This window comes from Semicossyphus pulcher, unplaced genomic scaffold, assembly GCF_022749685.1.
Source record: "Semicossyphus pulcher isolate SPU_LCO1_2020_fin unplaced genomic scaffold, fSemPul1.0.p SCAF_8, whole genome shotgun sequence".
In the NCBI taxonomy this organism is placed as follows: domain Eukaryota; kingdom Metazoa; phylum Chordata; class Actinopteri; order Labriformes; family Labridae; genus Semicossyphus; species Semicossyphus pulcher.
Window position 1 is genome coordinate 24,572,470 of NW_027211759.1, and position 12,531 is coordinate 24,585,000.

The following is a 12,531-nucleotide window of genomic DNA, read 5'->3' on the forward strand; positions in this document are numbered from 1 at the left end:
CAAAGCCAAAATAATAATTATTTAAGGGCCTTAAATTTCTTTGTTTTGGTTTGGCCTGGTAACCATGTTTAGTTCTGTCCCCAAGTGGCGGACAAAACCTCTTCATGCTGCTTTAAAGTAATTTGTAAAGTGTATGCTAATATGCAGCGCGAGCGGTGGTATATAAAAAAGATGCTATAAAAACATAAGAATTTTCAGATTGTAGCTTCAACTTTTCCAAACACATATCCAGAAGAACCACTGACACCGGCCTGCTGGTTGTACCTAAAGTCACCAAGAGTAGTATGGGCAAATCTTTTTCCAAAGTAAACTGTATGGTGATGAAACAGTTATCATACAACTTCCCTTTAATTACAAGCAAAAGTTGTGGTTGATTAATTGTTAAAGGTGCTTATTACTGGAACAAATGGAACAACTAATCCCTTATCAATTTTACCTAAGCAAGGAGTTATTATCTCCTTCATGATAGCATTCTGTGTATACGTAAACTTGGCCTGGAAGTTGTGAAGTACCTGATAGAGGAAGCGCTGGCTGAACTGGTGCATGGCGCCCTGCAGCTGGCTGCGCTGGCTCTGCCACTGCTGGTAGTTTCGCACTGACTCGGCTGTGGGCCTCTGCCATGTGGTGGTTCTGGTGTTGTGGTCCACGTAGTAAAACCTTCCTCGCTGGTCCACTCGCTTCTCCCAGCTGGAGAGGAGACAGAGAGGAGGTGGGGGGAGTTAGAGGACAGAGATTTCAACAATGTCTTTATTAAGCACGTCCAGAGTGGGTGGCTGTATTAAAAAAGAGCTGAGCAGATAGTAAGTGATTTATAGAGAGAAGGAAAAAGAAACAAAGGCAAGAAAAGGAAAGAAAACAGAAAGAGGAGGGGGGCAGAGAGTGGGAGGGAGGAAGAGGAAAAGAGGAAAGAGGGGAAAAACCTGTGCATGTAGAACAACAGTTACCAAACTTGCATATGATCACATGATCAGTGCTCCACATCAACTTGTTCTATTTCCACAGAAATTAAGCTTTTCAGGGCTTGTGCATATTCACATGGCAGGTCTCCAGATCTTATTTATTTTTGGATTATCAATTGTTGGTCTCAGCCTAAGACGCCATTAAACACTTTATTCACTTTAACAGCCTTTAATTATGATGATGAAGGAAAACAAGGGGAGGCGCCGGGTTTCATAGTGACAATAACCATGCGCTGTGGTGTGTGTCTGTGTGTCAGTGCCTGCCAGTGGCATTACTCAGAGGTCTATGTATATCCTGTCATTCCCCTGAGACGTGGGGGTCTGGACATGACTGAGATAGACGGTCCAAACACACAGACCAGTCCCCTGGGCTTAACAGGACTAACCGCTGCTTGGCTACTATTCTCATACATCTGACCTCAGCACGACAGAATTTTTGGGGAGAAAACAGGATCTACTTCCGTATGCTAACAAAAACACACCGTGCAGATACTTACAGGCTTGAGAAATGCACACACACACACGCAATAAGGAATAACACTGATGTGGATCACCTGTAGTCGCGATGTTAAAACCTCAGGACTCATTTTAACCCTCCATAACTAGCTTTTATAAGTGGTTTGGTCAGTGTTTTTTAACTGGTCTAACATTCTGGTTTAGTCACGTGAGACAACCACAGGAAAGTGTAATCAGTCAAAATCTCAGGTACAGATCTTACATTCTAAATTTCTCCTGTCTCTCTTTTGCACACATACTGTATAATCAGAATGTATATCCATCAACGTCTCCTTTGCTGACTCCTCCCTATGGTCCCAGATCTCTAAATGGACTCATTATACACTACCAGTCAAAGGTTTGGACACGCTTTCCCATTCACTTGTATGAGAAAATGTGTCCAAACTTTTGACTGGTAGTGTAGATGCGCCATTCATTTAGTAACTGTAGGTTAATACACAGGAAACCGTGCTTGTAGTACTCTCTGCTAAGTCTAGCTGTTTAGTGATGTCTCTCCTGGTCAACTTCTCAAGATAAATACATTTGCTCCAGCTGCTTCAGCTTATAAAGCACCCAAATGGAAAGCAAACGGTAAATTCTATTGTGTATTTTTTCACCTTTGTGCAGACTGCAGGAAAATCAGATATGTTTCTCAAATCAGATCTTCAACAATCTAAGAGACTCCCTAATTTTTTTGCAAGTGAGTGGAGAGAAATGTTAGTCGCCAATGTCTACCAAATTCGCATATGACGCCGTGGACAGTTATAATGTTTTCTTCTGTGACTGTGTGTGGAGAGTGGATCATAACAGAGTCTCATAATGACCACAAACCTTAAAACTCACTGTTATGGAATCAGAGAAGGGGGACAGAAATGGAGGGCAGTTGTTTTACAACCTGCTCTATTTCTGTCTGAGACACCATGGCATGCTGGGTTTTTATAACAGAACATTAGCAGGACGGCGTCTTCTCTGACTTAATGGAAATGTGTTTTCAAAACCCAGATGATAAAGAAAGGCATTGAACTTAATCACAAGTCAAACATGAGACTCTATTTGGCTGATTTAGGAGTGTGACGCTGAATTTGATAAAAGAGGAATAGGGTAGTTGGTAGGGATAGTTGGGGGGAGGTTAAATCATGTAACGATATTAGAGGGCTCCTTGTTCCTGATTGTGTGTTTAGAGTTTTCCTTACTTCAGCACTAGCCCTTTTTGTTTACGGATATAAAGGTCAACCCATCAGCAGAGTAATGTATCAGTTCAACAGAGTTGCACTACCAGGTTTCTACAGAAGCCCAGAACAGACAAACCAAACACGTGCACTAGAGTGGGCCTTTTGTTGTGTTTTCACTAGTTTCACGGCCACCTCAGGTCCTCCTCCTTGGATGGGGAGGGTGAGGGGAGTGGTATTAGTGATATCAGCAAGATCACCTTTAGATGCAATTAAATCCTCAACACAGGCCTTTTAAAGATGCAAAGTGGCTCTTCTGGCAGTGTTAATGTATGGCTGCCATGCTGAGATGGCAGCTGCAATATACTTCAGTCAGTGAGTAGCTGAGAAATCACCAACACAACTGTTAATTGTATTTCGAGGGTCTAAAATTCTTCTCTGCTGGAGACTTTGAGCAAAGTGCCAACATATTCATCATTGGAGTCCAATAAGAGCTCAGCCCACATGGTCTCCATCACCACCCTGAAGGTTTGACTTCAGAACAGTTAACTAGATTAGCTGATGCAAGGATTTGAATAAACTCTTCTCTCTTGTGGTCAGAAGTCAGGCTCAGATCCACAACAGAACCCCAGGAGCTGGTAGGCTTCAATATCTTGCTCAAGGACACCTCAGCAGCGTGGATGATTGAAAACACAGGGAGTTATTAGGTTGAGGGATAGTCTCTCTGACCACTGTGCCTCCGAGCTTCCTTTAAAAGGCAGGAAAAAGCTGTTCCCTCTCTGATATTAGCGCTAGCTTGTTATTTACTGGAGCCAGGGAAAATACCAGAGCCCACAATGGCGTGTCTGAGAGTCTCTACTTGGTTCTGCTATCTGACTCTGACTCGTCCTTCCAGTCATGTTATTAACTATGTGCTCCATGTGTTTCCTCAAATTAGAAGTGTAGTCTCAGTGCCATGAACCGTCCAGAAAAGGTTATAAAGGACATCCTTGATCTTCTTTTGAAAAGTCCACCCACTCTTTACCAGCAGTCCTCTCCATGACTTACTATCTTCTGTCTCTCTCTCTGTTTTTATTGAGATTAAGTTTGACAAGTTTTTGTGTCTGACATTTCCTATGCCGTGTTGTGCTTTCTTTATTCAAATAGATTTTTTTAAAAGTCTCGCTCTGTGGGAAATACTGTCATGAAGTAGCTAATTAGCCAGCTAATGAAGTTGCATTGAGCTCACACCGTATAACTAGCTTTTGCTAACCGCTCGCTCCACTCCAGCTCCACCCTCTTGTCCACTATGATCACATCTGGCTCCAAAATACCAAGACGGTGACTGACATTTTGAAGCCTCAAGTTTGGCATTTTGTCTGTCACCAATGAGTGTCCACTTCTTATATACGCACACACAAAGAGATTCTTAGTCAGCAACAGAGCGTTATTAACAAACACTGCCATATAGAAAACCACCACTAACTGGACAGGATGGGAGGGAGTGCAGTCTTGTTTTAATCATCAATCATAGCTTTGATTAAGTTGTATATAGATGTGAGCTCTTTTCTTTATACTGTTGCCTTTGTTACACTTCAGCTTTGGTTCAGTTCTCTGCACAGATTTTTGTTGTCCCTAACCATTATATATTATATAAATCGTTCTGTCGAAGTTCAACAATTTGATGTTTTGAAATGCAGTATTGAATGTAAACACATGTTTGGCTTTACCCTCTAGTGTTCATTGTTCGACTTTGTCAACCACAATGTTACATTACGGGGCGGCTGTGGCTCAGTGGTTGAGTCGGTCATCTTTCAATCAGAAGGTCGGATGTTTGATCCCCAGCTCCCTCAGGCTACATGTCGAAGTGTCCTTGGGCAAGACACTGAACCCCAAATTGCTCCCTGTGGCATAGCCAACGGGTATGAATGTGATATTTGATTGACAGTTGGGCACTTTACGTAGCAGCCTCTGCCATCAGTGTGTGAATGGGTGAATGTGATATGTAGTGTAAAAGCAGCTTTGAGTGGTCGCAAAGACGAGAAAAGCGCTATATAAGTCGAACCTGCGATCAGTGTGACGAGGACTGTAGCCGCTGTATATGGGGTGCCTGCTCTACCGACTGAGCTAAACCAGCACCCCAGTGTTACATTACTTTCATGGTTTCCAAATAAAGTTCTTCTGACAGATTTTTTAATGCTGATAAGCAAGAATGCAGGCAGCATAAGTTAAATTAAAGAGGCCCTACTTCTGCTACAGAAAGTGTGTTGTTACATCTTGCGATTTTCCAGAGGGGTTAAACTTGTGATGCATCACCAGTTACAGACAACACAGTGTATTTGATGATAAAGAGCAGTGTGTCTCTGAAGCTGTCCTCAGCCTGGCTTTCGGATGGCTTTCATTATTTCAGCTTGCAAATTACTATTGCCTAACTCCCCCCACCCTGCCCCCCACACTTCTAAACAGTTCCTGGTGTGTACATCTGGAACACTGGCCTGGCATTAGTTTGCTAATTGATCCTCTGAAGGGCCGTGGCAGCCAGCAGCCAACACAGCAGTGTATAGACGTACATGTGGCGCTAAGAAAGGACTTTTGTTCTCTGGGCCCCCACGCTCAAGTTCCTTGTATGGAAAAACTGAGATGGGGGGTGGAGGTTTGAGGAAAAAAGGGGGGTGACCTTTTCCTAAAAACAGCCTCTCTTTCTCTCAGTCACCCCATTGCACACTCAAAAATCAATAAATAATTGGTACAAGTAAAAATCTCATAAAAGGGCTGGACACTGGCAGGGGTACTCTGCTCCTGTAATCCAGTACGCAAAGAGAGGGAGAAAACTGTTCTCATAATAATGTCTTCAGCACACAAACACACAGATCCATCCATGCGTTGCAGACCCAAATCACTGTTATAACTAACTTATTAAACAAACAAGAAACAAGAAGGCTTGGTCCGGCAGCTAACGAGACATGACAAGATATATTTCTTAACTTTATCTGCACATTGTGAGCAACTAAACACCAGTCACACAGCATTTTAAAAGGAAGAATGTCATACTGATTGCTTTCATTAAATGGGTGACTCGCAAAGGTGAAGTAAATCTGCACTTTTTTTTGGATCAAGAGACGGACAATCAAAAAATGTAGAAAACCATTGTAGCACCTACTTTTATTGTATTGTGTGAATCAATTGTATCTAGAGCTTTCTCTTTTATTAACAGAGTTCTATTGTGACCGCTAACATGGCTAGCATGCTCCTAGCTAAATAGGGTATTTACCAAGGAGCCATAAAAAGCCATGAAAATAGACCTTTTCTATGTTGATTGTGCATCCATTTTTCCCCTATAAGACAATGCAAGAGGACTTAGAAAGCTAATTTGCTAAACATATAAGAACATGTATCATTATTATAAACCAATTTTAGTAGGCACCAGGCTTGATCAGCTGCCATGCTCTACTACAACTGCTGCAGACAGCGCTGAGAGTATTGTCAACCTGGAGTTGGTGCTCACTCTGTCGGACAAACTACACGATGAACCCATTTCTAAATAGCCCCGAGCATTGTTTTTCTATTGTCAAATCTGTAACAGTTCATGGTATATCAAAAATAATATACGCTGATATACAGATATACAGTATAGGTATATAGTCTCTACTGGCTTTCCCTTAACAGTTGGTCTCACCGACAGACATTATCTGAGAATAATTTCCTGTTGTTCTTCTATAATAACAGAGGTGGAACACATAATTGACTGATGACTAACATATCAGTCACCTTTACCTTGTGTTGCCCTACTGAGTGTCAAAAAAAATCAATGACTAAAGGAAAACGCATATAAAAATGAAGCAGACATACCCCGGTGGCAGTGGTCTCTCCCAGGTTGTGGTTTTGGTGTTATGGTCGACGTAGTACACCCTGCCATGAGGCAACACCCTCTGCTCCCAGCTACAGAAAGAGAGAGAGAGACGTGTTGTTATCGCTTTTACAATTTACACAGAGCAAATATAGAAATGCCTGTGTTTGTAAGATCATAATTCTTGTAATTACAGAGCACAAACTTTTCTCCCTGATACACAACTTAGATTATTTAGAGAGGAAGGGGAGTGTCCCACACTGCCTGCTTAGTATGCAACAGTGTGTGACCAACAAGACAGAGAGGAGTATTGATGCCATGAACCATCAGCTCTCTAAATGTGTCCTAATCACCTGCAATCACTCACCTACTTAAGTTGTTTGGCACCAACTTTATCCTTGCAGGTATTAACCAAATATATCACATCTAACTACCGTAAAACTCGGTGTGTAAGACACTCTCAATACATTTATTTCATCTAAAAAGTGGACTGTGTCATATACACCAGTGCGACCAATATACCAGTATAAAATGCAGAGAGAAGTATTTCACATTTATAAAGCTGGCCTACAACAGGGAAGTACAAATGATCTCATCCTGCATTGCTTCAAACTGTGGGCTGAAAGGGGGATGTTCTGCTGCTCATGCACTGACTCTTACCCTGCCGGGAGCGATTCTGTATTCGACTCTGTGGTGCTGTTGCTGGCTTGTTCGCTGTTTGAGTTGGCGTTGGGGCCGGGCTCCGACGGTGCAGCCAGACCCAGGGCGTCCTGACCTGGAGAAGGGCTGCTGCTGCTGCTGCTGGCGGCTGGGGATCGACCTGACGGTGAGGGCGGAGGAGGCGTGTGACGGGCCACGCCCCCACGACTGTTCTCCAGCCCGTTGGAAGTCAACTCAACTTTGTCTGAGACAGGACACAGATGGGAGGAGGAATGAGAGAAAGGAGAGTCAGTTACAGAGCAGTACTTTAGGGTCAGCTGATTCTAGTTTGGTGGTTTGAGGATTTTCACCATTACACACTTTTCATATTTACACACAGCTAGTCCTTTACTTTCATGTGCTAATCAGACATCTTGGACTTTTAAACTTGACTTTGACATTGTTCTGTTCAAATGAGGTGTAAAATAAACCTACAGCGAAAACAGTGCACAGACAAAAAGCCAAGCTGATGAACTGGACGCTATGCTTTTTTAGAGGAAGATTTCCGTAGCATTACCAGAACACTTAGCTGAGTCTTGCAGTTAAATCTGTTAATCTAGGAAAGCAGATATCAGCATCACACTCTGCCAAAATGGACATTATACAGTGTGTGGATTCAGACTGCATGAATTTAGGTTTTATGATAAGGGGTAATAATAATAATAATATAATCAGTTCTGTTATCCAGTGTGGTTTTCCTTTCTGTTAGAAAGAAAATACACAGATAAACTCAATTGAACAAATCATCCTTCCAACTTTATATTTTCCGTCCTCCTTTTTACTAAGAACTTATTGACAGACTACAGAATCGCATGAGTAAAGCCAGAGAAAGTAATTTTATAAAACCATCTAGTTTGTACATTTCTGTTGTCAGTATCAACTTAGACGTTCTACATCTGAAAATTATGTTTTTTGAGTGCAAAGCTGCTAAAATATTAAAGTGATGATCTCAAACATCTCAGTTTCGTTATATTTAGCGGCACCAATAGCGACAAACGCAATTCCGGGAGTCACTTCCCAGATAACCAGACGTCCACGGTTGGCTCCGGTTGTAACTCTTAATTTACCAACCACTGCTGGCTGATGGAAAACGCGTCACTGACCGGGTGCTACTTGTGATTTTTTCTGCGAATGTCGCCACAGACACCCAGTCTGTTATACTGCCAAATCACCATTGTGTTACCTCATTCAGTGATAGTGACTTATCAGACATTTATTTAAATAATTTAAGTGTTAAAAGTCGGTGGCCTACAACTCATATTTCAGATTGAAGAAATATATTTCATATTAAGTAGTTTCTATTTGGTTATTTATAACTTTAGTTGTTTGGAAATGTTTAAAGCTAAGTGTAATAAGAAATGATAAGGGACTGATGTTGCACAAAATACAGGGTTCATATACAAAACATGACGTACTAAAACTTGTTTAGGGTGTGCTAAACAAACTAAAACAATAAACTACAGAAACAAAAGTTACTGTTGTTGAAATGTGGGGTTTTGGGGTTGTAATTGAGCTGAGTTTTGTGTGAATGTGTGTGTTTCTGCCAGTCTGTGTGGACACGCAGAAGAGTGAAAGGGAAAAGAGAGAGAAAAAGTATTCAGATATGATCAATATCTCCTGTGGGTCTATGGAAAGTCCTCCACTGCAGCTGATTTAGATGCATTTAACGGCACATAAGTCTGTATGCATCCTACATACAGAGACAATTCAGCTGTCTGTCAAATTATTAACTACTGCACATCCTGAAATAACATGAAATCAGTCTAAATGTCTTTCATAGCCCCTTTAAAGATGCACGATATCTGCATAAATTACAGCTTCTAATCTTTAGACATCATAAAAAACTCTATGCAACAGCTTTCAGTGTAAGTCCTGATAAAGCTGGACTTTTTGTGTACCTGCGCTGCTTCCAGGGCTGCCGTGACTCTTGGATGATCGAATGCGTCCAGATGATCCCGGCCCGGCGTTCTGCTCCTCATTCAGCTCCCCGTTAGTCAGAGAGACCCCTCTGGTGCACCCAGGGGAGCCACCCTGCGTACCCCCCACCGAGTGCCGGTTACTCCTGCGAACAGAAAAGCGTATAGGAAGAGAGAAAGAGAGAGAATGGGATGTGGAGCAGATGAGGGGAGAAAATGACAGAAGAGGAGACGAGGGGGAGAGGCAGGAGGGAGGGAGGAGGTGCGATGAGACAGAGATGACATAGAGACATCAACAGTTACACTTACTGTACTGTATGTGTTGTCTTGTTCTTTGACTGTCTTTCATGTCTGCTTCCTTTGTTTTGACAACTTATAATTAGACCTATTGTTGTTCCCGACTCAGGGGATCAGACCTGGCACACGCACAAGTGTAAACAGGCAGAACACGCACATACACACACACAGAGGTGTAAATGTGGGCTACTTTTCCGCTCTGAACACCCTGATATTTTCCTTACACTAAATATAACTTTGCCTTTCCGACAAGAACTTTTATGCAAAGAAAAACATGTTTGCTCTCTCCACAGGATCGAGGAATGCTGAGGCCGAGCTGGGAGCAGAAAACCAGATCCATTTTATTTTCCGCAATAAGACGAAGAAGCAGCAGAGGAAGGAAGTTACAATTTGACGCTAACACCAAGCCTATGTGTGTACTGACCGGCATGAAAATATGATAAACAATACGAACACTATACAATTGTCTATATTGAAAAATATTGGCCTTTTTTTTATATATAATCTAACAATACTGCAAGTGTGATGGGTGTCCAGCTTACTAACTTTATCTTTAGAATATAGCTTATTAAAATGTGCTTAAGTTGTAAGCACTAAATAAAGATGATCAAAACCAGTAAAAACAACTTAATAAATAGAATCTCATCCATCAGGGGTGACTGTGACTCAGTGGCAATCGGATGTCTTACAATTGGAAGGTTGGTGGTTCGATCCCTGGCTCCCTCAGTCTACATGTTGAACCCTCAATTGCTCCCGGTGGCATAGCAAACGGTGTGTGAATGTGAAGACTGATTGACAGTTGGGCACTTTACATAGCAGCCTCTGCCATCAGTGTATAAAGTAATATTTGAATGGGTGAATGTGACATGTAGTGTAAAAGCAGGTTTAAGTACAGTCTATTTGCCATCTGACTATCTTTAGTGGACACTGAACAGGACTGCTAGCCAAGCATCCACTAACAACAATAACCCTGTTTTTAGGTTATGATTCCTTCAGTGTTTATCTTCCACACGTTTTGGTCTACTTCCTGAATTGTCTGCCGATGTTTCCTACTCAAAACTAACAAACAAACCTGATGATATCAATCCATAATACACTGAATAAAGAACATAAAAGAAAAAAATCAGTGTTCTGCAGAAGTGTTTTGATGGACAGAATGTTGGAGAGAAAGTGAGCTGAGCTGCAGAGATCAATGTTGGCTGAACTTTTAGGTCAGGATTCCTGACCACTGATTCAGTGCTCATCCTTCACAAGGTTTCTACCAGGAGCCGGAGTATCCGCAGAGGTATTGTTCACTTAGAAACAAACTTGTGATTTAAACTGGTAATAACACTGACTGAAGCAGTTTCACGTATGAAACTGGGTTTCTTTAATTCTCTTTCCTCCAGTTTCAGGGGCTGCAAGCAGAGCTGCTTAAGATCTTTTGACCTACTTCAGATCAGCATGTCTGTCTCTTAACTTCTAGACATTCAATGAATAAAAGCCTTCATGCAAATATTTCCACTGCTGTTTGATGAGTCCACATAAAGTGAAAATATCCGAACTCCATCACTGATGCGCGTAGCGTATTGTTCAGGATGGACTCATGGATGTGTTTGTGTGTGGGCGCTGAGCTGCTCGTCATGGGAGACCGACAGTATCTCCTCTCCTCCTGTTTCTCTCTGCGGCGTCTGATGGAGATGCTGACTGCTGTCCCATGACAGTGGCGGTTTAGGCTTTTGGCTGAACTGTGTTTAATGCCCCCCTGCAATGTTTAGAGGGAAATACCATCTGACCCCATGCACCCCCGCTGCAGAGCTTTGAAATAAACGCAGTCTGCTCCACTATTTATTATCCCACTACCATTCTAGCCGGGAGAGCGGCGTCTGAAACCACATTCAGGGGGGGAATAACATGCTGGCACTCTGCAGAAGTGCTTCAATCGACCACACTGGCACAGGCTTCCACCACTCAAGCCTTTTCTTTGCTTTCCTCTATTTATTTTGATTACAATAGTGCCTCAAGTTCATGATTTTCATATAAGCGCTTTGAAAACAGAGCTTAAGAAAAAGGTTACACAAGTTTATTATTGTGTGTTTTTTTATTATAACACCACAATGTCTGCAGAAATATGACACCAGTGCAAAGAGCTGTCATCTAGATGCCTAAAGGCTGGTTTTCAGATTGTGTGTGTGTATATGTACTTGTAAAGTTATTAAGTTATGAACCAAAACCCCTCACTGTGAGGCTGCTGCAAAAAACATCTCCCTTCTTTCCTAAATGAAATTTAATTTTGAATCATGTCTTAAACAGCTTTGGTCAGAAAGACTCAGTGTTAGATAAAAACATCTTCTTTTGTCTTTTAGGAAAAATATACATACAAACTTTCAATGTGCAGGAATTGCTCCATTAGATTGATTCAGACAGCAGCTGCAAAACAGGCTGCTATGGCTGCAAGGTAATCATTACGGGCAGATGTGCCTGATCATGTCAATTAAAAGTGCTTGTTTTTACCACTGACAGACTGAACTCTCAGCTCTCATACTGCATTCAATACCTGTTTCCCATCTGCAGCATCAAGAGGACTGTATGTGTGTGTGTGTGTGTGTGTGTGTGTGTGTGTGTGTGTGTGTGTGTGTGTGTGTCCTGACCTGCTCTGAGATCCAGCTGTACTCGGAGTCTCCTCGCTCTGTGTCCTCCTCAGGTTGGGTCTGTCTGACTGCAGTATCTCTGCAAAGACACATTACATCATCAATCAGACACAGCTAAAAATAACTAGCAGAGCACATCCACATTCATATCAGCAAACACACTCACACTTTAAACCACTTTAGCACTGTGTACAAAAGCCTGAGGGGGGAAATGCAGATAATAAAATGTTGGATATTTGAGAGGAGGACATTTTTTTTATTATGTTTCTGACAGAAACAAGAGACAGATAGAGACAGCGTGACACGTCATTAGCAAAACAAAAATTCAAGAAGGATACTGGCTTATAACGCTGATAATGGAAACAAAAATAACATGCATTGACCTTTGTGAAGAAAACTAATGAGGAAATTAATTTACCTAAAGATGCCTGCTGTTTAGACCATCTGCTGCAGCAAGCACTCACACTTCAACCAACAACAAATCTATTCATAACTTTACAACAAATGTTATTTGTTTTTGAAGCTTTTGGTTTAACCTCT

At 41.8% G+C, this 12,531-nt stretch overlaps 1 protein-coding gene across 3 annotated transcripts in view; it reads right to left on the reverse strand.

Annotated features, from left to right (window-relative positions):
* The window catches only part of wwp2 (WW domain containing E3 ubiquitin protein ligase 2), a 59,968-nt gene that overhangs the window by 26,701 nt on the left and 20,736 nt on the right, over positions 1-12,531 (reverse strand). For all 3 annotated transcript variants that reach the window (XM_069685908.1, XM_069685907.1, XM_069685906.1), the window contains exons 6-10: positions 11,992-12,070; positions 9,047-9,210; positions 7,110-7,353; positions 6,452-6,541; positions 513-687 (exon numbers count right to left, since the gene is read on the reverse strand). In XM_069685908.1, the coding sequence (XP_069542009.1) occupies positions 513-687; positions 6,452-6,541; positions 7,110-7,353; positions 9,047-9,210; positions 11,992-12,070 (752 nt within the window). The remainder of the gene's footprint in view (positions 1-512; positions 688-6,451; positions 6,542-7,109; positions 7,354-9,046; positions 9,211-11,991; positions 12,071-12,531) is intronic.